The sequence below is a fragment of the Haliotis asinina genome, chromosome 5 (assembly GCF_037392515.1).
Source record: "Haliotis asinina isolate JCU_RB_2024 chromosome 5, JCU_Hal_asi_v2, whole genome shotgun sequence".
Lineage (NCBI taxonomy): Eukaryota > Metazoa > Mollusca > Gastropoda > Lepetellida > Haliotidae > Haliotis > Haliotis asinina.
Window position 1 is genome coordinate 54,876,272 of NC_090284.1, and position 22,392 is coordinate 54,898,663.

Genomic DNA, 22,392 nt, shown 5'->3' on the forward strand with positions numbered 1-22,392 from the left:
AGTGTATAACGACACTAGTGAGGCCCTTGTTCTCATGAAAAGTAGCGCCGAGCTTACAAGCGACTGTCTGTCCAAACACTGATATCATCGCGAAACAACCTAAACCCGAAAGGCTATAAACCCACGAAGGCTCTATGGGACACACCCAATCCCCCCAACAACCCCCCCCTCTCTCTCTCTCACTAAACCACTTTAAACCCATCCTTTCAATCTCTCTCTCTCTCTCTTTCTCTCTCAACCGAATACAATCCCTCAAACTGTCTTTTCCCAAGCCTCTCCCTAAACCACTCCCCTCAAACCTCTCTCTTTCTCACCCTCAGTCACAACCATCCATTCATCCTCTGTCCTCTCACTCTCAACTGCATATAACCCCTCCACTTGTCACTCTTCAGCTCTAACCTCTTTTGCTCAACCTCTTTTCCTTTCTCACTCTCTCAACTTCTTTTCCTTTCTCACTCTGTCAACCTCTTTTTCTTTCTCACTCTGGCACTCTGAACCACTTTCAGCCCCCATCTACTCTCACACACACTCTCAGCTCCTCGGCATTTCTTCCTCGCTGTTTCAACCACTCAGTAGACAATGTTTAAGCCCAACCTTTCTGTCACTCCTCAACCACTATCAGCCCCAATGCCTCCCTCTCATACTGTCTCTTCCTCGCTCTTTCATCCACTCTTAAGGGCTCACCCTCTCTGTCACTCTCAACCACTCTCAACCCCAACGTCTCCCTCTCATCAGCTTAAAACCCCTCAACCTGTCTCACACACACATTCACAACAGCTCAACCTCTCTTGCTTACTCGTTCACCCACTCTAATCGCTCAACCTCACTCTTAAATTCCCAACCTTTCTCAGCCCTCAATAGCTTTCTCTCCTATTCTCTCTTCCACCCTCTCATGGGAATAGAACAGAAACACACAAACGGTGTGTTTAGATGAACACACATATATCCCCTTCGTTTAAAATCAACACTTAGTGTTGCGTACATCGACAGTTAGTGTAAATATATGAAACAACGTCATACAAATATACGTTCCTATGCCTCATTAATGGGTCGGAAGAATAGCTGGTGCTAACCACTTAATATTGATTATCCGTACGCATTTTATTCATGATTTTATGGAAACGCTAATATCAAACATCGAAGGGGGCCTGGAAGTGTCCCACCTTAATGTTCCCGGATAAGCAAGAAAGACGAGCATTTATTACACTACTGGTCAATGTTCGTCCCTTCGCTGTAATTAAAGGGACTCGTTGGGATCGACGGGCTCCTTGGAATACCGAGAAACTAACATTACTTTGCTTCATCACCTGTCGTTACTGCCTTTACATCTGAATACTGTTTATCTGATACTGTTACGCTTGTGTCCATGTTGGAGGGAATGGATCATAAAAGGGGCATTGAAGCAGATTTAGGTTCCCCATTATATGCATTATTTAGCAAGGGGTTTTCACAGATCAGGTTAAATGCATGATACGTTAGCACAAGTCACATTGATATGGTAATATGGCATACCGTGGCACTGATCAACCTCAACTGCAGGCTATGAAATAGCGTAGTTAAACATACATCGTTTTCTCCAACTACTTCAGATGCATCTGCTGTATTATTGGACTGACGACGCATATGTGTGACACTGATCAACCTATAATATTTGCAGGCCATGAAATGGCGTAGTTAAACATACATCGTTTTCTCCAACTACTTCACATACGTCTGCTGTATTACTGGACTGACGCTTATGTGTGGCACTGATCAACCTATAATATTTGGAGGCCATGAAATGGCGTAGTTAAACATACATCGTTTTCTACAGCTGCTTCACATGCATCTGCTGTATATTGGACTGATGACGCATATGTGTGGCACTGATCAACCTATAATATTTGCAGGCCATGAAAGGCGTAGTTAAACATACATCGTTTTCTCCAACTACTTCACATGCATCTGCTGTTTATTGGACTGACGATAGGACATTTAATCTTTTTTTTCAATTTCAACAAACGGTTTAAAATGCATACAAGGTTAAAGATGTACAAATGTGTGTAATAGAAATAATACAGTTTGGAAACCACAATCACGTCTTTATATATATAATACTTTATATATCAGACGTGTTTTTCACAATGGTCCTGGGTTGATTACACTGAAAACAGATGCTTGGAAGTAAGGGTTAGCTTGCCGTATATTGCAGACTCTGTACTAGGATTTGTTTTCAGTATGTTATTGTGCTGTTCCTATGATGTCGGATCTAGACTCTTTCATTTATTTCGAGCAATGCAGTTCACATAATTACCATTATAACTGTTCAAAACAGGTGATGTTATATCCATATACCGATATAAGGAGGCCCATGATATTTTAAGATAGGCAGTTCATTGACGAACGCATGGTATAACGGGAATAGTGCCTACGTTCTCTAAGAGTACCACCGACAATATTGCAATTTACTATTATTTTCCACAGTAACGAAAGGTCTTGGTATCAAAGCACTGATATATATGAATGCACTCAAATTACTATCATGGAGTACAAGGTTGTCGTTTGGAAATTCTCAACAAAAACAAAATCATACACGGTTCGTAGCACGGCTCTGAAAATTCAGCACAAATGTGTATAAACCGCTAACAGGTAGCAAATATACGATGTCTTCCATTAATGGTTCATTGTCCCACCGATGGCACCATCAAGTAAATGCTGAGGTAAGTCATATTGATCTGTCTCGAGGACAATTATTTTTAATGATGTCTAGCACTCCTCTTGTTAATGCATGGCGCAAAAACTGCAACGCGGGGTATGATATACTGCAAACAAAACGCATGGGAACACACTAATATTGTTGATAGTCATATATACACTGAAACGTGTTGAGGGCATTTATTTTCTGGGGTAAATACAGCTGTACCAGTGGCCAGGAATGAGTCCCTTAGTCTGTGAATGACAGAGGGAGACACATGAAGACGGTGAGCAACATTTGTTTTCGGATTCAACATCCTGTTGTGAGTGAATTGAGTTTAGTTTTACGCCGCACTCAGCAACATTCCAGCTATATGGCGACGGTCTGTACATAATCGAGTCTGGACGATACAATCCAGAGATCAACAGCAGGAGCATCGATCTGTCCAGTTGGGAACTGATGACATATATCAACCACCTGATCCCGTTAGTTGCCTCTTACGACAAGCAAAATCGCCTTTTATGGCAGGCATGGGTTTGCTGAAGCTCTAGTCTACCCCGGATCTTCACGGGTCCACCATCCTGTAACCATGCAATGGCTCTGCTTCTTTTGTGGGCGCTTAACGGTCTGCGTTGTGGAATGGTGAAGAAGTTGTGAGGCTCCAATATAGTCAATAACTTCTTTTAAGGGAAACGTACCCACAAGCTGCAGGGGAAGTCTGTCTTCATCATGCACTAGACTGTTATGTTTGGACGTTTGAATCAAGCATGGTGCTGATATGTTTCAGCACCCTTGCTTTTCGCTGTTTTTGACAATGTTTCATTGCACTCAGCTCAAGGAATATTGAATCAGTTGCATCGCTGTATGTTCTAACAAGTCCCCATTCAGCACACAAAACGTTGCATTTATCTTAGAGTTTTATGACCCCACCACGGTTTAGTTTATACATGACTATCAAATTTGATGGTATATTTTGTTAGTAGTATTTTCTAAAACACGTTGGTATCACGTGACAAGGTATGTACCGCCTGTTTTCCGGGCAGACGCACCTTCCGTTGGACCAACAAGGTAGTCTGAACATAATAACAGGACCATATGGGTATGCCAGCTTATCTGTGAGAAACCTAAGCTCCACAAAATGTAATCGCAGAAAACCACAGATGCCAGTGCTTAAATGTTTGACAAACTGCTCTGAACACTTGATTATGGTAGATATATCTATTGTCACGTGTTTAGCGACAAATGCCCCATGGAACAAAGTGTTAAGGTCTACATTTTGTCAAGGGGCCAGTAAAGTACAAATACATACATTTGGACAGAAGTGCTTCTCAGTGGAACTCGTTGCACCATATTTGATCTATGAAAGTCAATACAAAAGGGTAATGGTCAGGGTTGCAGACTTCACAGACAAGGCAAATGTTTCCAGTCCTAATGTATCAACAAAAGACATCAATGGTAGCTTCATAGGTGAATTCCATTTCAAGTGCTTCTAAAATATTCCAAAATGTTTTTAACATAACGAAGGGCCTTTTGTGAAGACCTTTTCAGCAAATTCGCTTGGAAGAACAGAATTTCGGGATGATCAAGTTTTTACTGTGAATGACGTTTTCAGACACAAAAAATCTACATCCTCACGAAATGTTTGCCTAAAATAGCGTCGATTGTACTGTATCGTCTTTACCATGACCGTTGGTATATGAATCGCTGTAGAAAGTGATGATAAATGTTGAATCAGATAATAAAAGTGATTCACTGCTCGAAACACAATGGCTACAAATACACCTAACATAAACTACATGTGGCATTGCATGTGTTAAGTATCATACTCCTACAGATTTCTGCAGTTGAATATATTTTACGAACTGAATATATCAAAGGAAGTAAACATGACAGGCCTCTATAACACGTTTTGAGTAGACGTGTGTGAGAACGTGTATAAAATGAAACGTAAAGATATGTTTGGCATTAAATTTTCTGTTTGTGAAGTAACTTTGACATTCGATATGACGCCAGCAGTGGCACATTATTCAATCAAATGTCTGTCGTGGTCGCCCGGTAAAATACAATGGTTAAGCTGGTATAGTTGACGTTGGCTAGTCAAGTGGAAACACATGTTGTGATTGATTGTCTGTGGCTGAAATACAGACACAGATCATGATGTGCTGAATGCATTTCTGCGAAAACAAAGAACATTTTAAGAAGTTCTCTTGTCAACGCATGCTTCTTAAGTGTTTCCCTTACTCGTTAGCATCAGAATATCAGAATAAAAAAATAAATAACAGGACTTTCATGGCTCTGGGACGGTCCAAACTCGATTGCTTACTGAACGACGTCATATGACTGGGCTACTGAAGGGCATTGCTAGGTAATAAAGGATAATATTTTAATATATTTTGCATGAGAATTGTATGCTTGATGAGTGATTCCACGAGAGCAGGATGTGTTTGCACTTTGTCCTGACTTTTTTCAGTAACCCAGTCATAAAATATCAGTACTAGTTTCTCTAGCAGAATGGAATATGTGTCTGCAGATATTCGAAACTGATCAGTTTTCATGACGTTATGTTTTTTCTGCTTGTTAACTAAAAACACATTCACAGGGATTAAATCTGCCTCAATTCCAAAAGCACATGATAGTTAACGTTTTCACGTGCTTTCATATTTAAAAAATGTTATTTTAAAACTAAATTCAGTAAATGGAACACCGTGCTACTGGTCCATGTTGTTACGCAAACGCGTAAGGTTTTATGTCGCATTTAGCAATATTCCAGCGATACGGTGGAGAACATCAAGAATGGGCTTCACGTATTGCACCCATGTAGGCACTGGACCCGGTTTTTCGGAGTGATTAGTGCACACTTCAACCACTACGCTGTCCCATTGCAATGCAAATGTGTAAGCTGTGCCGTCATGGTCTATGCGGATGCCGTGAATATCCAAGTTTAGATTTTAGAAATGGATTGATTCCTTTTATCACGGGAACACGTGGCATCATGTAACACTGTAATCTTCCCCTGACCTATCCCGTATGTCTGTGTATCCCAGATGTCACATAGTGTATCAAAACAGTTCTGTGAACAGTTCGGTTGATGAGAAAAACATGAAATCTCAAACTACAGTACAATGATACTAATTCCACGTTTATCTGGGACATGCTTGAATACACCATTGGTTGTAATTACCACAAGACTGGAGGTGTCGGTTTCGCAGATATGATTGTCAGGAACCGAGTGTACAATAGATCCAGATATCAAAACATTACTAGTCTATATTTCCCACAAGTTATGCTTTGTGGATATTTACTGGGCAATCTACAATCCTGTAGTGGCTGTCACCATTGCAGTAGCTGTCCACCTTGATTTTGTTTAGCAAAGCGACGAGCTATGCCTTCAATGGACACAAGAAACATCAATGTTCCTTCTTGTACATGTATCTGGGGTAAACTATTCTGTTCTTGAATTCTATCATGATAACACATTTATACTCAGGTTTTGTAGTGCAATGATCATGCGTCTTTCCAAGTCGTCTATGATTTTAAGCACATGAATCTTTTATATTTTCGACACATCGTTCAGAGTATAATGAAACTCACCTGTCTAATTCACTCCGTACTCGACTGGATTACAGAATGTGGAGAAAGTGTGAAATCCACTATTCGACTTGGCACGTGAAGCAATAAATAACATGTATCACTAAGGTGGGCATACAAAACAAACGGTATTAACACCGATTGTAGCAAAGGCAGGTTACAGGACGTTAATTGATAACAATTACTGCCATATTTGGTTATCTGTTGCTCCTTCTGAAGTTGGAGGTGGTAATGCGATTTGAGAAGCATGCTTCACATAATCACGCTGCGATACGTGCAGAACTGAAATAACAATAAATTACTTACTACATTTAATTTATTCGTTTTTGTGTTTCAATGCCGCAGGTAGTTCGTCATGCGGAAACAGATGACGTATAATTGTTCAGTACACCAAAAGGTGTTCCCAGTACACAGGTTGAAAGTTCCAATACTAAATAGTACTAGGTCTCCAGGACATGTCAGGACTGATTGGCAGTGATCTATATTCGTGAAGAATATAGGAATATATATTTCAGATTAAAAATAGTAGGTATCCTCTTCACGCACTCTGTACACCGTTTTATCTAAAAACATGAATGGTTTCTGTATTTGTTACACTATCTAACCATCTTACTCATAAAGTAAACAGGCATAATTTTAGTGTCAAATATCCTAAAATGAGATAAATCTATGTAATGTCTTTAATATGCCTAACAGAAGGTTGAAGTTCAAAGTGGTAATGCGATTTGAAAACTGGGTCACTCAGTCACACTACGGTAAGTGCATATCTGAAATAACTATAAATGTATTACTATGTGCCATATGTTCATTTTATGGTTCATTTGCCTTGGTAGTCTTTCATCATGTAGAATCCAACCCTGTATACCCCGTTCAATTCACGGAGGCGCATTTCCAGTGCGGCGGCTCTAAGTTCCTGTATTAAATGTTATTAGGTGGCTAGGGCACATGTGGATTTATTGGCAGCGATCGGTATAAGGCAAAGGCACAACATACCACGATTATCTCAAAAAGTGACCGCAGAATGATCGAATCTGGCCCATCCATCGGCTGATAGAGCCAGTAGCGATTCACGCTGTCGATATCATGGCCAAGCAGAAAAGCAAGGTAAAATGGGGACCTTTTTCGACTTGTAATTTCAACATGTCAAATATGCACAACCACATCTGTGTATATAACGATGTCATTAATGGGAGAGAATATATTCATCTTTATGGTAACACGTGTTGTCGGCATTATCTAATGACGGGTCATAAACTCACGATATAGTAAGAATGTTGGATTCTGCTTTCAAGAGAAATTTCTAATGGCCATAGATAATAATGTTTCTGTGGCTGTTATGTGGATATAGAGTCGAGAACGATCACTACCAAGTTCACCCTTTTCTCTAACTTGCATGCATGAATGAATATTGTTTTCATATCGTGGTGAAGATTTGCACCTTACTGTGTGAATATTGGATAAATTCATACCACTACTGTACCTTTCATTAACAGACTACCATAATAAATCTATCACTTACATGCTTGTATCGGATTCAAAAGGCTTTTCCCTGAATATGATCTTGGGATAAGTGCTATTTGTATAGCTGGAGAAATATGTTTCAATGATGTCTGATTCCAGACCGAACTGACTGTGAGAAACAATGGCGAATATCTCAAGAACAGTTCGTGATTATGTAGACCATTTCGTCCCTCAGTCAATCTCGTAACTGTTTAGCTCACAAAGACATAGGAGTTTTTTAGAGTCAAAAGTTCCATCATTGGGAGACGTTGTCAAATGACACTGAGATTAGACAACGGGTGAACGGCTTAAAATGTCTTTTGTTTTCACCAGCTATTGATTTGAGCATATCTCGTTATTTCAGTCACAGACAATTTTACACCACGTTGCATCCTTTCCCGAATACCTGCACCATATCATCGTATTTTATGATATACTGATAATAATCTCAAACTGGAGTTGTCTCTAAACACAGGGTCCACCGCTGTGTTGTAGTGGATTCATATTATGAAGTGCATCTATTTTCTGCCAACTCTTGGGTTACCTCTTTTATGAGTCACATGGGATGACTACTTTCCGACGGCACCAGATGAAATCATTTCGCTCGACCGAAGCCGAGACAAGATATATGTATGTCTTCGGCCATGTGAGTGATATGGTCCTTTGAAATATTCTCTGGCAAATAAACTCGCAGTAATGAGACTGATTTAAGATGGTGCCCACGGGAGCTAGACTGCTTTGACGTTTATTTTAACCAAATACATTCTGGAGGGTCTTTGAGGTGTCCTACTTAACGTCATAGTCAGTCGGCTGTTTTGGCCAATATTTTCAATCTTCGTTTATTTTTGGTATTATTTTACACAGGATTATGGCACACGCGGCTGCCTTCGTATGACAACTTGTTTTCGCCTTAACGCAGACACATTTCAACATGTAGGCCGTTCATCACTCGTCTTTCAGCCCATATGGTACAAGTCGTTTGATTCTTGTTCCAGAATAATTAAAACCATCCCATAACACAGGAATTCGTGTGAAGGAAATTGGAAATAACACATTTAGTAACACCACGGAGGAAATATTTAGACCTGATAAACATGTTCTTGTACTGTGACGCGATCAAAGTTAGGAACCAGTGCACGCTACATGAGGTAACAGTTGCTCTGCGGAATTAATGTTCACTGGATCTAGTAGGTGTAGTAGCCAATAATTTCGCAAATGAGATGTAGCGTTTCCTTTAGATCCCTTTAGCAGTGGATCAACGTGAGCACATTGTGGGTACAAACAAACAAACAAACAAACAAACAAACATTTGCATCAGATGGTATCTCAAGGGTTGGACACTGTATACAATTCGTACACACCTGTATTGGTGTGACATCCAGCTACAAGCAGTGAGTTGTGTTTGCTCAGTGTTTACTGTGTTAGTGAGTTTAGCTTTACGCCGAGACCAGCAACATCTAAGTGTTTGGGCATGGTATCTATCATAAACAAAGTCAACATGCCACGTTTACTTCAAGGTCAAGTACAGTTTGGTTATTATTCAACAAGACGTGCAGTACTCACCCTGCACTTGATACCAACTACCGTCTCATGTGGAGTTTGTTTAGTTTCTAATAGTTTTATACCATGTACCGTGTGGGGCGTTTGTTAAAAAGAATGGGTTCAATAGTTCCTTATTACGTCACGCCAACTGGCCTACGATGTGGCATATAACAAAAGTAGGTCTGACATTCTGTTTACTCAACGCCAATTACCGTTCGTTTCCGTGTATAACAAGATGGTGCCTAATAACTATTAATCTATATTTACTTCAACCCAAGTATCATTTGCAAAGAATCCAATATAAGAAGGAGACTAATATTCTACAGTTACTTTACTCCGTGAATCGGCCTTTTACTCCGAAAAAAGACTTTTAGTGTTTTAAAATTTTACCTAACTTACTATCCCCAAAATCGAAATAGGGAGCATTAGTTTGTATGAAGGACTGCTGGCTGTCCGTTTACGTTTTGTTTCACTTACATCTTATGCACGATGATGTAGTGCTACATGGCTGTAATTACTGATACTTCAACGCATTGCCCTTGAGCCAGTGATAATTGCAATGCGTCGGTAGTTCCATCAATCATTATATCCCCTACCCTAGCTTCAATAAATTAAAGTTTTCCTGTTAGTTGGTGTGTGTAAACATGGCTCTATCAACCCAGAACAGCTTTGAGCATCCCTTTAACTGTTGGTAATTAACAAGCATAGTTGTTTTTCTGCTGGAGACTGCTGTAGTCCTTAAAAAACAGCCGCTGCCGTTGATGTCGCAGCTGAGGACTGAATGTCATTCATTTTTCTCGATGAATCAGCTGAGCTTATTTCCTTTCATTAGCGTTTTGGAAAAGAGAAATCAGTGTGATCACTTGAGAAGCTACTACAACCGCCAAACCGAGGCAGTGAAATCAACACAATAGAGTTTGTGAAGGTCATTTCAGACGAGGTGAGGTCACCGGGAACTTTAGGAATGTAACCTCCTTTGCTGATTTTGAGATGGGGTATATCAAGGAGGCACGTCGGAAGAAATCATGCATAGTTACGTCCCCTAGATTTAGAATGATCTGCTGATTTTGGGTTTGAATCCTTGATCCCAGGTTTGACTGGCCGGGGATGTCTCGATTGTTGGAGACGCTAACTGTTTAACTTCCTTCCTACATACCAACGCTGGCATTTATTTGAAACAACACTTCACCAAACTTCACCACATCCAAACCACTCATAATATTATGCTCTACCATTAGGGGTAGTTTTAGTATCATAAGACAGCCTGTCAAGAGATTTTATTTAACACAGATGATGTAGATCCATGAGAGCCATGTGCATTGGCACATGTAACCGACTGATAAACTAGCGAGCTATATAAATGCATGTACTATTTGTATGAAGATGGTTGAAACTGAAACTGGCAGAAATGGTTATGCAATGCTGATGTGTTCGATACGTATATCATAGATGAAATTAAAACGTATCAAGGATAGTCTAATGGTATCTTTTAAGCCTAAGAAGGTTCGTACTTCTCTGGTCACATCCAACTTTAGAAGTATATTTTCCCATTGCCTCACAGATACTGCTACCATCGTAATCGGGAAGGTGGTGTGTGTGTGCGTGAGCATGCGCATGTGCGTGTGTGTTTGCCCGACGGCACCATCCCATTCGGATTCAAAGCCAGAGATAACATTGAAGACAAGCGGATATCATTGAAGACAAATTTAAACAAAGTCCCATGAGACATACCTTACGAGACACACAAATATGTCAAGTTGGTGTGAATCATTACATCCACTGAGCGAGCAAACTATCATATTTCACAGTACTTCAATCTGCTGCGTCCTGTAAATGTGAGAAGAACCTCTCATCGATAGACCAGATCCAAATACTATACTGAGAGTGTCGGCACCAATGCTAGCTATGGATTTGATGTAACTTTAAGCGCTTTCACCCCTTCTGCTAAGACGTTGCTCACAGGGCAATATCACGTTTCCCTCAACACTGCGCATGTTTTATGGTTCAAAAGAATTAAAGGTATGTTATGGAAAATTGAAAACCTTTTAACAAAACAAATCGGGGAATTAGACAGAAATGGATATGTCTGATGAAAATCACTTACCGGATAAATTGTTGGTTGCTTTGAACTTACATGTTATTGAATTCACTTATCAGGAACTTGAATTAAAACTAAGTCAGATATCATATCCTGCTATCCGTATATACCTAAAGTTTCCTATGACTAAGTTATGAGGTGCCAAAATATACGTATAGTTTAGGTACTGATAACAGGCGGGGTTAAGAGAAAGAAACAATACATGGAAGTATTTGCGAATACTGTGTATGGAACATATGAACTTACAGTATGTAGTTTCGAGGTGAACAAGACAACATGCAAACCTTCAAATGTTTATGTCATCCTATCCTAATTCAGAAAAAGGATCCTCACACCGTATTTCTAGCCTAAACTCGATCATATACAGACCCTGCCATATAGCTGGAATGTTGCTAAGTGCGACGTTAAAGAACTGACCAGCCAACCAACCAACAATACAACCATCATCTCGTCCTCGTGTTAATATACACCGATATTTGATATTTTCGTGTCGGCAACCATGTTCACAAGTGCATACTCAAAATTTACTATTTAATTAAGCCCACGACAGCAGATAGAACTGTTATGACCAGAGGGCATCCTCACACACACACACACCGAATCCTGCCATCAAAGGAACGCCTTGTCATACGGTCACCACTGATCCAGTTCCTCTGAAATCCCATCTGGAGGCGTTTGTTCGACATCATCCACATAGATATCGGTAATCGAACATGTAGCTGTCAGATAAATTGCCAAATATAAAACGTTTAACTAATACATGCAATGTGTGATGAAGCATGCCACTCGTCGAATGTACATTTCAGTTTGCTAAAGGCCATTAACAATATTCAACAATAAGGGATAACGCGCCAGTTGTAATTATATTTTTCAACCGACTGAGCATTATGTTTTGTTTTCAGTCACGTGGAAACGATTGTTAATGTCGTCCATGATGGTTAATGAATTTGTATGACATGATAGTCGTCATGTATGACAGTTCATTGGTCTTTAATTTATAAAATAATACACTTATTAATGTATTACAATAATTCAAGAAGATACCACTTCTACCTTAAGAGGATAAAATATTAGTTTTGATTGTCCTCTGAACTGGTTTATACATGCAATAGAAATATCGAACACCCGGTATTTCTCATGAAAATTATGTAGTATTCTGTGGTAATAAACCGACCGTTACATTTACATATACTAACAAGGCACATATGTTGTTACTTACTTTTTTTTAAATATCCAGGTACAGTTTATATTTAAGGATTGGATTTGGGTTGTTCTTTGCCTGAATTCCAATTATGTCATCTGGAATATGATCTGGTCCGCGAGTCATAATCAACGATTCTGCCCCGGGAATCAAGAAACCAACATTTTACACCCAAATTGTTATTACCATGTTAGTTTCACCTCCGGCACTTGTATAGTGTCATCTACAGCACTGCTCCACTTAGTGTCGAGTGTACTGCTCCGCATTAAATACCTAATCCTTTGACTAACCCCCAAGATATTACTGGTGCTCGACAGCTAAAGCAGATAAGGACAGTCTGGGTAACATTAAAGACTAGTTTCAGCGCGAAGCCTTGACCAATGAACAGTGCCTAATTGTGTCCATCAGGTGGCCGGACAGCTTCGCATCGATCCAGGTCCACTGCTTGTCCAGGAACCACCCTACAAGGCCGGACACCCATTTGAAACAATAATATGATTTTCACTGCTTTTACACCGGACCTAACTTACTTAGCCCCTTTCTCATTTTGTCACTTACTGACGCGTCCAGTCCTTGCCTGCCCATAAAAGAGGCCTGAAAGCGGTATTTGCACCCTCTGTATAAAATGTTTACTTTGCGCTTATTTTCCCCGCATTAATTGAATGTAGTGAGCACGCTGGGATGGGAGGAAGGCCGATAACAAAAGCCAATCTTTGTCAGGTTTTCAGCCATATCCTCGGGGTGGTGTTATAGACTGGTGATGGTTTTTAACAAACGGTGTCTTTTATACTGGCGTTTTGATATATATTTCCGCGATCTTGCAACGGCGTGTGAATGAATTAGATCTACAAAAATGGAACGGTATCTTCTTCCCTTTGGTTATCGCATTATGAACGGTTTAACTGTGTGATAATTCTAGTTCCTGGTGTGCAATGTCCGGAAAGGTTATGTGCCAGACTTTACAAGAGATACCCACAAATGTCTGACAGTATGTGCTCAGGACAAGCATCGACTTGAATTGGTGAAATATGTTCGAACTATATTTCACGCAACTAATTACAAACACAATCAACGTCGGACACAGCTGTGTCGGTCATTTGGGAAATATGGCTAATAAATTCCATTGTAACAAAACAGTATCATCCATCCCCTTGTGCATTTATTTGATCTTACTACTGGTCACATCCAGACTAAATGTATGATAAGAAACATTACCCTTGATACTGAATCAGATTTATGGTAACAAAACGTTGGTTTATTGTATATCAGTGCGGACTTCGTCAACGAATAGTATATAATATTCTTTGATACCTTTGCAATATGAAGAAATAGATACGGATGTAATTTAACCCGTTGGCTGCTACAATAAACCTAACTGCGTTGACGTTGGTGCTTCCAATAAAAGCTCCCGTCTCCCCGATAGTGTCGTTTGTCAGGAGTGTTGCGAAAGAACATCATGTGTGCTTTAGGTTGCTATGTGTGATGTTGATATCGTCAGTAAATTGGTCATGAACGATATTTATAGTGCACTAAACTATTCCTGTTTCATTTCAGAATGATTGTGTAGTGTACCTGCTGGGACCAAACAAGAAACATCATGTCTAGAGGTCAGGCTGAGCTAGAGATTGAACTCTTGGAGCTGACAACAGTCACCCCGTCCAACGTCAGTCAGAATTCTTCCTGTGTGGGAGTTGGTTGCAACAATACCGGATTACCAGATATGTACGAATTTGAAAGGCTGGTTAGCATCATCGTACCAACTATATTTGGGGTAGTATTCATCCTGGGACTAATTGGAAACCTCATGGTCATCCTAGTGGTCGTGTCCGACAAAAAAATGAGGAATACAACCAATATTCTCATCCTCAGTTTGGCTTTTGCTGATCTCTTCTTCATCATCTTCTGTGTGCCATTTACAGCAGCGGGATATGCCATGCCTGTCTGGCCATTTGGAAACGCGTGGTGCAAGCTGACACAGTTCATGGCTTACGTTTGTGCCACCGCCAGCGTCTACACTCTTGTCCTCATGTCTCTTGATAGGTACCTAGCAGTAGTCCATGCCATCAGGTCAATGCGATACAGGACCGAGAGGAACACGTGGCTCGCCGTTGCACTAACCTGGGGAGGGATTCTCTTAGGCAACATTCCAATCCTGTTCCAGTTTGGTGAATATGCTTACCGACACGATTTTGAAAACAGATCCGCATGCATCAACGTGGCAAATGTAGATGATCCTCAAGTTGGCAAGATCTTCTTTTCCTGTTTCCTTGCCTTCGGATACGTGATTCCTCTCGGCGCAGTCTGTCTCATGTATGGCCTTATGCTAAAGCGACTTCTGTATGGGGTTGTTCCTGGCGGCAACCAATCTGCGGAGAGTATCCGGGCTAAGAAGCGAGTTACTAGAATGGTTATTATCGTTGTTGTCTCTTTCGCACTCTGCTGGCTACCAATTCAGATTATTCTTAATATCCGTGCATTTGGCCATTACCCAGGAGACATGGGGTTCGTAGGACTACAAATGGCTGCCAACTGTCTGGCTTACATGAACAGCTGTGTAAACCCATTTCTTTACGCATTTTTGTCTGAAAACTTTAAAAGAAGTTTTCGAAAGTTTATCTGTTGTTTCTCGGTAACGCGGCTAATGGATTACGAAAGGACAAACATCCGAAGTGAAAAGGATTCCAAAAGCACTTGCATCACAAGGACAACTTTGAATAACGTGTGACAATACATAGCTGGATGTGACTTCTATATGCAACTCAGACATACGTATGATTTCATACGTAGGTTTGTGTACCCGTAAAATTTCATGCAAAAGTCCGGATAAAAATATTATCTTGTGTCTAAAACTGCTTCGGACACGCGCGTGAACGCTGCGAGTGTCAAACTTAAGATTCGCCGTCCATTCATAGCTGCTTATCGCTGATGCAGCTGGTTGATGTTATACACCTAAAGTACCGTGCGACTGACACGTGACCATACTCACGTGATTAACATGTGACTAAATCACGTGATGGACAGATCAGTGTCGACAGAACACGATAACTTCAGTGAGACAACTGCACATTCTGTCTATCCCTCTAAAGACTGGTCATATGATTGTACTTGTACTATGGTATGTCTTTCATTTTTTTTTTTGCAGTGGGATATTTAAATGTTTAGTGATTCATGTGGCAATGGTGAGTCAACACTGGACTGTTTTTCACAGTGTGTTTCGGGTACATACACTATTATTGTTCTGGGACCATTCCTACAACTGATTGACACTGAGCGCCCAAACTGACCCCTTTTAGCGCTTCGTGGCATTCAGATGTGCAGTGATCTCTGATCAGTTTGTTACTAAGCAGAGACGTTATGCAGTGTAGACGATTAATATGTATTATGAAAATAAAAGGGTGTGTGGTTTATTGCGTACAATGTTCTGTGCCCGGTAAATTATGTAAAGTCGTATTTGCTCTTCGCCTATATTGTACACATAACCAAATCTGCAATTTATTTGTAAACAGATCATCATTATAGAGCAGTCTTGTTATACTCGTTCGCTTTCATAGTCAGTAGAATCACATACTAACATTTGTACCATCATCCTTGGTATATTCCGTGGACATATGTAAATGATTGTATATTTTAAGTGATCGGACGTACCTGCCGTCTTATTGTTTTGATTCCAAAAATTGTAGAAATATATTTTCATCACAAAATTGTGTTCTTCTCAAGTTGCAACTTTGGGCTTATTGTTGTTTGGAAATAAAACTACAGATTTTTCACGATGAGTTGTTATTATGTAGGATTATTACAGCCCAGCCAACCGAATTTTGTGTGTGGAGTGGAAACTTTTAGTAAATAAATACACCTCCTTATTAGAGATTTCTCCAAAAGCATATTCCATTGTGCTATCTCGCATACACGTGGTAACCTTGGTAATGCCTACTTCTTACTTAACAGATTTTCCTAAAACTGAGGGCGTCATACACTTCACATGTTTTCATTAAAGTACACTTAATATCCGCTTTCGCTATTGACAAATCTTCTTTTGATACATGCTGTTTTGGGGCTTCTTCCTTGCTTGCATTCAATGTTACAGAGAATGGGACATGATGGTGCTTATGCTGGACTAAGGAACATATCTTGTTTTGGTTTTTGGATCATATTGGGAACAGGTACACTGGTCTTGGAGGCGAGCCACAAATTAGCAGACTTCTTTATCCTTTATCAATTAACAATGACCTCATGGCATTAGGTGATAAGTCACTTGTACTAATTTTCTTTTGAACAAACAATCAATGTACTGAGACTAACATGTCATAGTTTGTCGCATTCCATGCCTCATTAGATCGAACAATTACAAACTGGAAGGACGGTCAAACCTTGGAAGCCTACGATAAAGAAGGTGCTTTCCAGTTTCGGTTGTTTCAGGTTCTGTAGTCATTAACCACCAACAATAGCCTAACCAACCACGAGATAATAATGGACAAGGTATATTCTGACTCCGTGTGCATGTGTTCATGAAAAACCATCACATTAGGATGTTACTGTGTGTTTGGGGACAGGGGATATTATGCTGACTTATCAGTGACATTGAAGAGGTTGAACCTATCTATATGAAGACAGATATGCATGGCAACCAAGATCGACAATACAAGTCCGGGTTTAGGACGCAGATTTTTGAATGAGTGTGAAAAGGCAGGGTTTGATTCTCTATGACTGCATATTATCCATACACCGGTCCCTGACATCAGTCGTTAAGTAAGTATAAAGTGATCAGGGTATCAGTCGTTGATCAGATCGAGTCGATATACGACCTGCCTTGTAGTGCAACTTTGTCTTACAAGTAAATTGGGCACCAAAGTTATTCTTTGTTCATCCACCTACCATCTTTCGATATCTCGTCGACTGACGACGTTCATGCTGGTCATTAATTGCTAAACAATAGGTAGCATTAGCGTTTGTCTAAATGATAGAGAACAGGGGCGCTGTAAGTGGTATTGCCCATGTCGATTTGTCAGACACTTCTGCAAGACAATAACAAGAGAATGACTAAGATATGTGTCAAAAATAGATTAAGTGTTACAGATAAGGGAAACTTTGAGCATATAATAGAATTGCTGATTCAGCCTTGGATTTTAAGTTAATCTGATATGCATGAGATGGTATAACGGTAATTCTGTTCCAGACTGTCATGATATGCAATTCATTTTACCTAGTTTAACGTCGTTTTCTAAAATGCCACAAGTCTAAAAGCTCCATACATTGCGTCAACACGATTTTAGCGCCCACTCATATTCGTGTAAATGAAAAGCGACAAAACATCTGTCTGCAGACAAAGTGAACTGCGTGCAATAGCAGAGACAACTAGGCTATGTGACTAGCCATCACTATTATACAAGATGTTCGCCAAATGGACGGCGTATCCTACCCCATTAGAGGCAATCATCTCAAGCACATCCAGTGGTAGGTCAATAAAAACTATACGATTCTTTACTTGAAGAAAATAATGGGAATAAGACAGCATTGGACGCTGATGAGTCAAATGTTAACGCACATGCCGTGAATACAATGATACGTCAGATTGCAAGATCCAATGCTACCCGTTCGGATACATTACAACTTCCTGAAACACAGAGATTGACACAACGGGTGTTTGAAGCAGCACTGTCCCATAGAGTCCATTCCGCTCCCATCTTGGGGCTATTCTATAATGCCACAGTGTGTTCTCCTGTCGCATTACCAAAGGGAAAGTCTTTGTGATGTCAAAGAAGGATACGAATTAACAGACAATTATCGAGAAAGCGTGTATTTGTCGAAAACTAGCATATATGTATAGTCCATGCCCCTTTAACATGCGTCTCCAGTATTGATTGGAGGACATGTTTAAAGATTCAAGATCACTTAGTATTTTGCTTACTTGTGTCTCCCTTTTTTTGTTTTCAGAACAAACCTGAATCACCTGCATGCAATCTTTACAGAATTGATACGATGCGAATGCCACGGCGTCCTTATTTATCTGGCGTATGTCTGGAGAGGAGTTTGTATTTATATACATTGATTAAACGCTCGGAAAGTATTGCACAATCTAGTCTGGCATACATCGTTCATGTCTCTCTGGTTCGTGTATACGGTTCATATGTACTGTGCAAGACATACGAACATATCGACTGTCTACTGAGGCATGTCTATATTAGACTATGATTAGTAGATATTGATTTATGATTAATAGATATTGAGGAAACGTTAACGTTTTCCCAATTGTAAATGTTTTGCTAAATGTATTTGTACCAGACTCTGAAAAGTCTTTTGATCACTGGATGGTAAAATCGTATATTACAATACACGCTTCATCAGACATATCATATAGTTCAAATTCTTCATTCTTTGCCTATCTGATGTCATCACATCGCACGCGAATTCTTATAAGTAATTGAATTATGAGTCCCAAGGGATTTTCGACGCTTTAAGAAACAGTTCAAGACACATTAACTCTAAGCGTAGTACTCGTTTGGGGAATCGAGCCGGGCCTTCGATGAGACGAGACAAAGCGTTAATCACAAGGATGCATCGTACCCCACTTCACATGGAGTAACATCTCCAATACATTTAATATATACCAAAATTTGGCTTGCAACAACAGGAATATTCCGTTGAGGTTATTTTACAGACAGTTCGAAAAACGTGTTTATTTCACGATATTTTCATTATTCACGGACGGATTTTGAATAATTCATTTTTCAGCACTGAATTATATTTCCATGACAGGAATTATGTAAAGATTTCTACGTTACAGCTTCTATTAAGTTTATTCCAATTCTAAAACGAGATTACGCCCTGAAACAGGAGCATGTCAATGTAAACTTTACATTCAGTTGTCCCACAGCGGGAGTCTGATTGCCATGTGCTGTCAAATAATTAATTTGAACGATACGGGGATCAGGTTGATTACAAAAGCAATACATCTTCGTAGTAGGTACACGACATCTCCGTTAAAATAAAATTAGTTACTGATGCGTTGTTTGTTTTTGCTTAAAGTATTCATCTGGTCTTTTGTGACTGACGTGTTCTCTTTCATTGAAAATAAGACCTATTGAAATGTCTTGTCCTATTGAAAAACAGGGATTGGTTGGACGAAAGTGCTTTTGCATGTCCCGCTATTTCATTTGTACCCATATTACACAGCAAAAAACTATAATTGTTCGACATCACAAATAGAACACAATTTTTGTCGCCATTGCTTAAATAGTGTAGCTGCCAACAGACATATTTTTTTGGAAGACATGTCCAACGACTCCATTTTTATTTTAAAATAAGTGTGTCTAAACAGTGCTTTATAATAGGTCTATTTCGATCAACGTGTTTAACACTGAGAGCTGAAAGCATTGATTTGCCCACTTTAATTTTGCCATGAAACAAACCACTAAACGAACCTTTTAGTTTACATGTATAATATTCCTGATTTTTATACTGTTGACTGTTGATTACAGGTTACTTGTATGGAGACGTTATACAAAACTGTTGAGAAATAACAGCTGACGATGGAACAGTTTGGACCTTTGGACCTTTGCGCTGGTATCGTTCATTTACTTAGACTTTGGCGGTATCTGACGAAAATTCAAAAGTGTTGAGAATGTGGCTGTGGCAAAGCGGCTTATGTCCATCATTCAGGTATAAAACTAACCATTTAATTCCCATGGTTAAATAAGTGAGTGAGTGACTTTGGGTTTACGCCGCTTTTAGCAATATTTCTTAAATATCACGGCGGAATCGAAAGCGAGTCGATGCACATGACGAGCACGTGCTTCAACCACAAGGCTAGCGCATGATTACATAAGGATTCCTGAGTGTGTTTTTTAAACTGACGCTTCTCACACGTGTCATGGATCTTAACAACCAGTCGAAAGGCACAGACGTAACTGTTGGATTAAAAATACCTCTAGCAGTCACAAGGCTGGGATGCCTTTTATAATTAAGTCATTACTGGGAATCGGCTGAAATCATACCATACACATGGCAATCTAAAGACAGTGTGGGATACAGCTCATTCTTTCAGATGAAGGCGATGTCCAAATTTCATACCATACACATGGCAATCTAAAGACAGTGTGGGATACATCTCATTCTTTCAGATGAAGGCGATGTCCAAATTTCATACCATACACATGGCAATCTAAAGACAGTGTGGGATACAGCTCATTCTTTCAGATGAAGGCGATGTCCAAATTTCATACCATACACATGGCAATCTAAAGACAGTGTGGGATACATCTCATTCTTTCAGATGAAGGCGATGTCCAAATTTCAGTGGCAATATAATTGCGTTTGTTCTGGAATTGTCATAACAGGCGACTAACGGGATCTGGTGTTCACTCTCGCTGACTCATGTGGACACATGTCATCGTATCGCAGTTGCGTAGATCGATGTTCATGCTATTGATGATTGGATTGTCTGGTTTAGTCTCGATTATTTACAGGCCACAACGGTATAGTTTGAGTATTGCTGACTCAGTTACTAGACTCATTCATTCTGGTATCGGTGGTATGTCCATATAATTGATTCTCTCCCATTATCATCACCAGCCCGGTTGTGGGGTCGTTCCAAAATGGCACAGATCCAAACCCAAGACTACCTTAGCCTGACACGACGTGACATAACTGAAATGGCGTCAATTATTTCCGTACAGTCAACACCAAGCACTCTCACGCAGAAACCTGGCCTTGTAAAGAAACACAACGACGATATATACTTAAAACACGCATTGACAACTGGCATATTCTGCATGTCCGTGGCCAACAGTACGACCACATTGCATGGACAGCTTAAAAAGTTAAAAGTCGCTGTTCAGTTAACCATCGAAAATACTGTGCACGTATCAAAAACGGGAAGTCTCCAAGGAAATGGTAATTTGTTGATAACGACATTAAGAAGCATGGTAGCTCTTCAAGCAATCTCAAAATAGGCAGGTTATAACCTTGGGGAATCGATGGTTAAAATGCTTACAAACTCAACCAAGTAGGGTGAAATACTTGTGCAATATAAAACTGATAAATGTTTGAGTTGAAAACACCCACACACAGACGGAAGGAAGGTCACATTTTCGTATTTTTCCAGTTAAGATGCTAGATCATATGGAATCTTAAAATGGACATTGTCGCTTTGTCGCGCTCTATTGGCACCTTGGACGTGGCGCCAGAGCGAACTTTATCATTAATATAGTCGCCCTTTGGATGAATCGAAAAATATTAACCAAAACGTGACAATGCAACATAGCGACAATGTGACAAATGCGCGAATTTTCGCGTTGTCGTGTGTCGCGCTTTGGTTAATTTTGTCTCGTTTTGCTTGTTTTGATGCTTATTGCAATGATTTTTTTTCACATCAGTTTAGACGAAAGTTGATACCAAGTTGATAGAAAACGGCGACGTTGAGCGCGATGGTGACGACGTAGCACGGCCCCAACGTCGGGTCTCCGGGCTCTCAGACTAATCCCTTTCAACCTGTTTCGTACAGTTTGAACGGATATCCTTTGAAGTAACGGTACCTTGGCTGCTGTGCTCTCAACCGTGACAGTACGATCACGCAACTGTAGTGCCCGGCTGTAGCGATCTTGGGCTGCAGTGGTAACTCGAGGTCTCAATGCTCGGGAACGGTCATTTCTTATGAATGATTGGTTGCAACGAGCTGCAAGCAGTGTCATCTTGCTCAGACATTCAGACGCTGGATTGGTAATCTCCAGCATGCGTTCTTTCAATGACGATGTTCCGTGTAGCAGAGTCAAGACGGTGTAGTAATTTGACCTT

General features: G+C 40.1%; 1 protein-coding gene across 3 annotated transcripts in view; it reads left to right on the forward strand.

Annotated features, from left to right (window-relative positions):
- Positions 1-16,368, forward strand: part of LOC137283591 (allatostatin-A receptor-like) — a 47,648-nt gene extending 31,280 nt beyond the window's left edge. For all 3 annotated transcript variants that reach the window (XM_067815176.1, XM_067815177.1, XM_067815178.1), the window contains exon 2: positions 14,158-16,368. In XM_067815176.1, the coding sequence (XP_067671277.1) occupies positions 14,201-15,328 (1,128 nt within the window). In that variant the 5' untranslated portion in view covers positions 14,158-14,200 and the 3' untranslated portion in view covers positions 15,329-16,368. The remainder of the gene's footprint in view (positions 1-14,157) is intronic.
- The last annotated feature ends 6,024 nt before the right edge of the window (positions 16,369-22,392 follow it).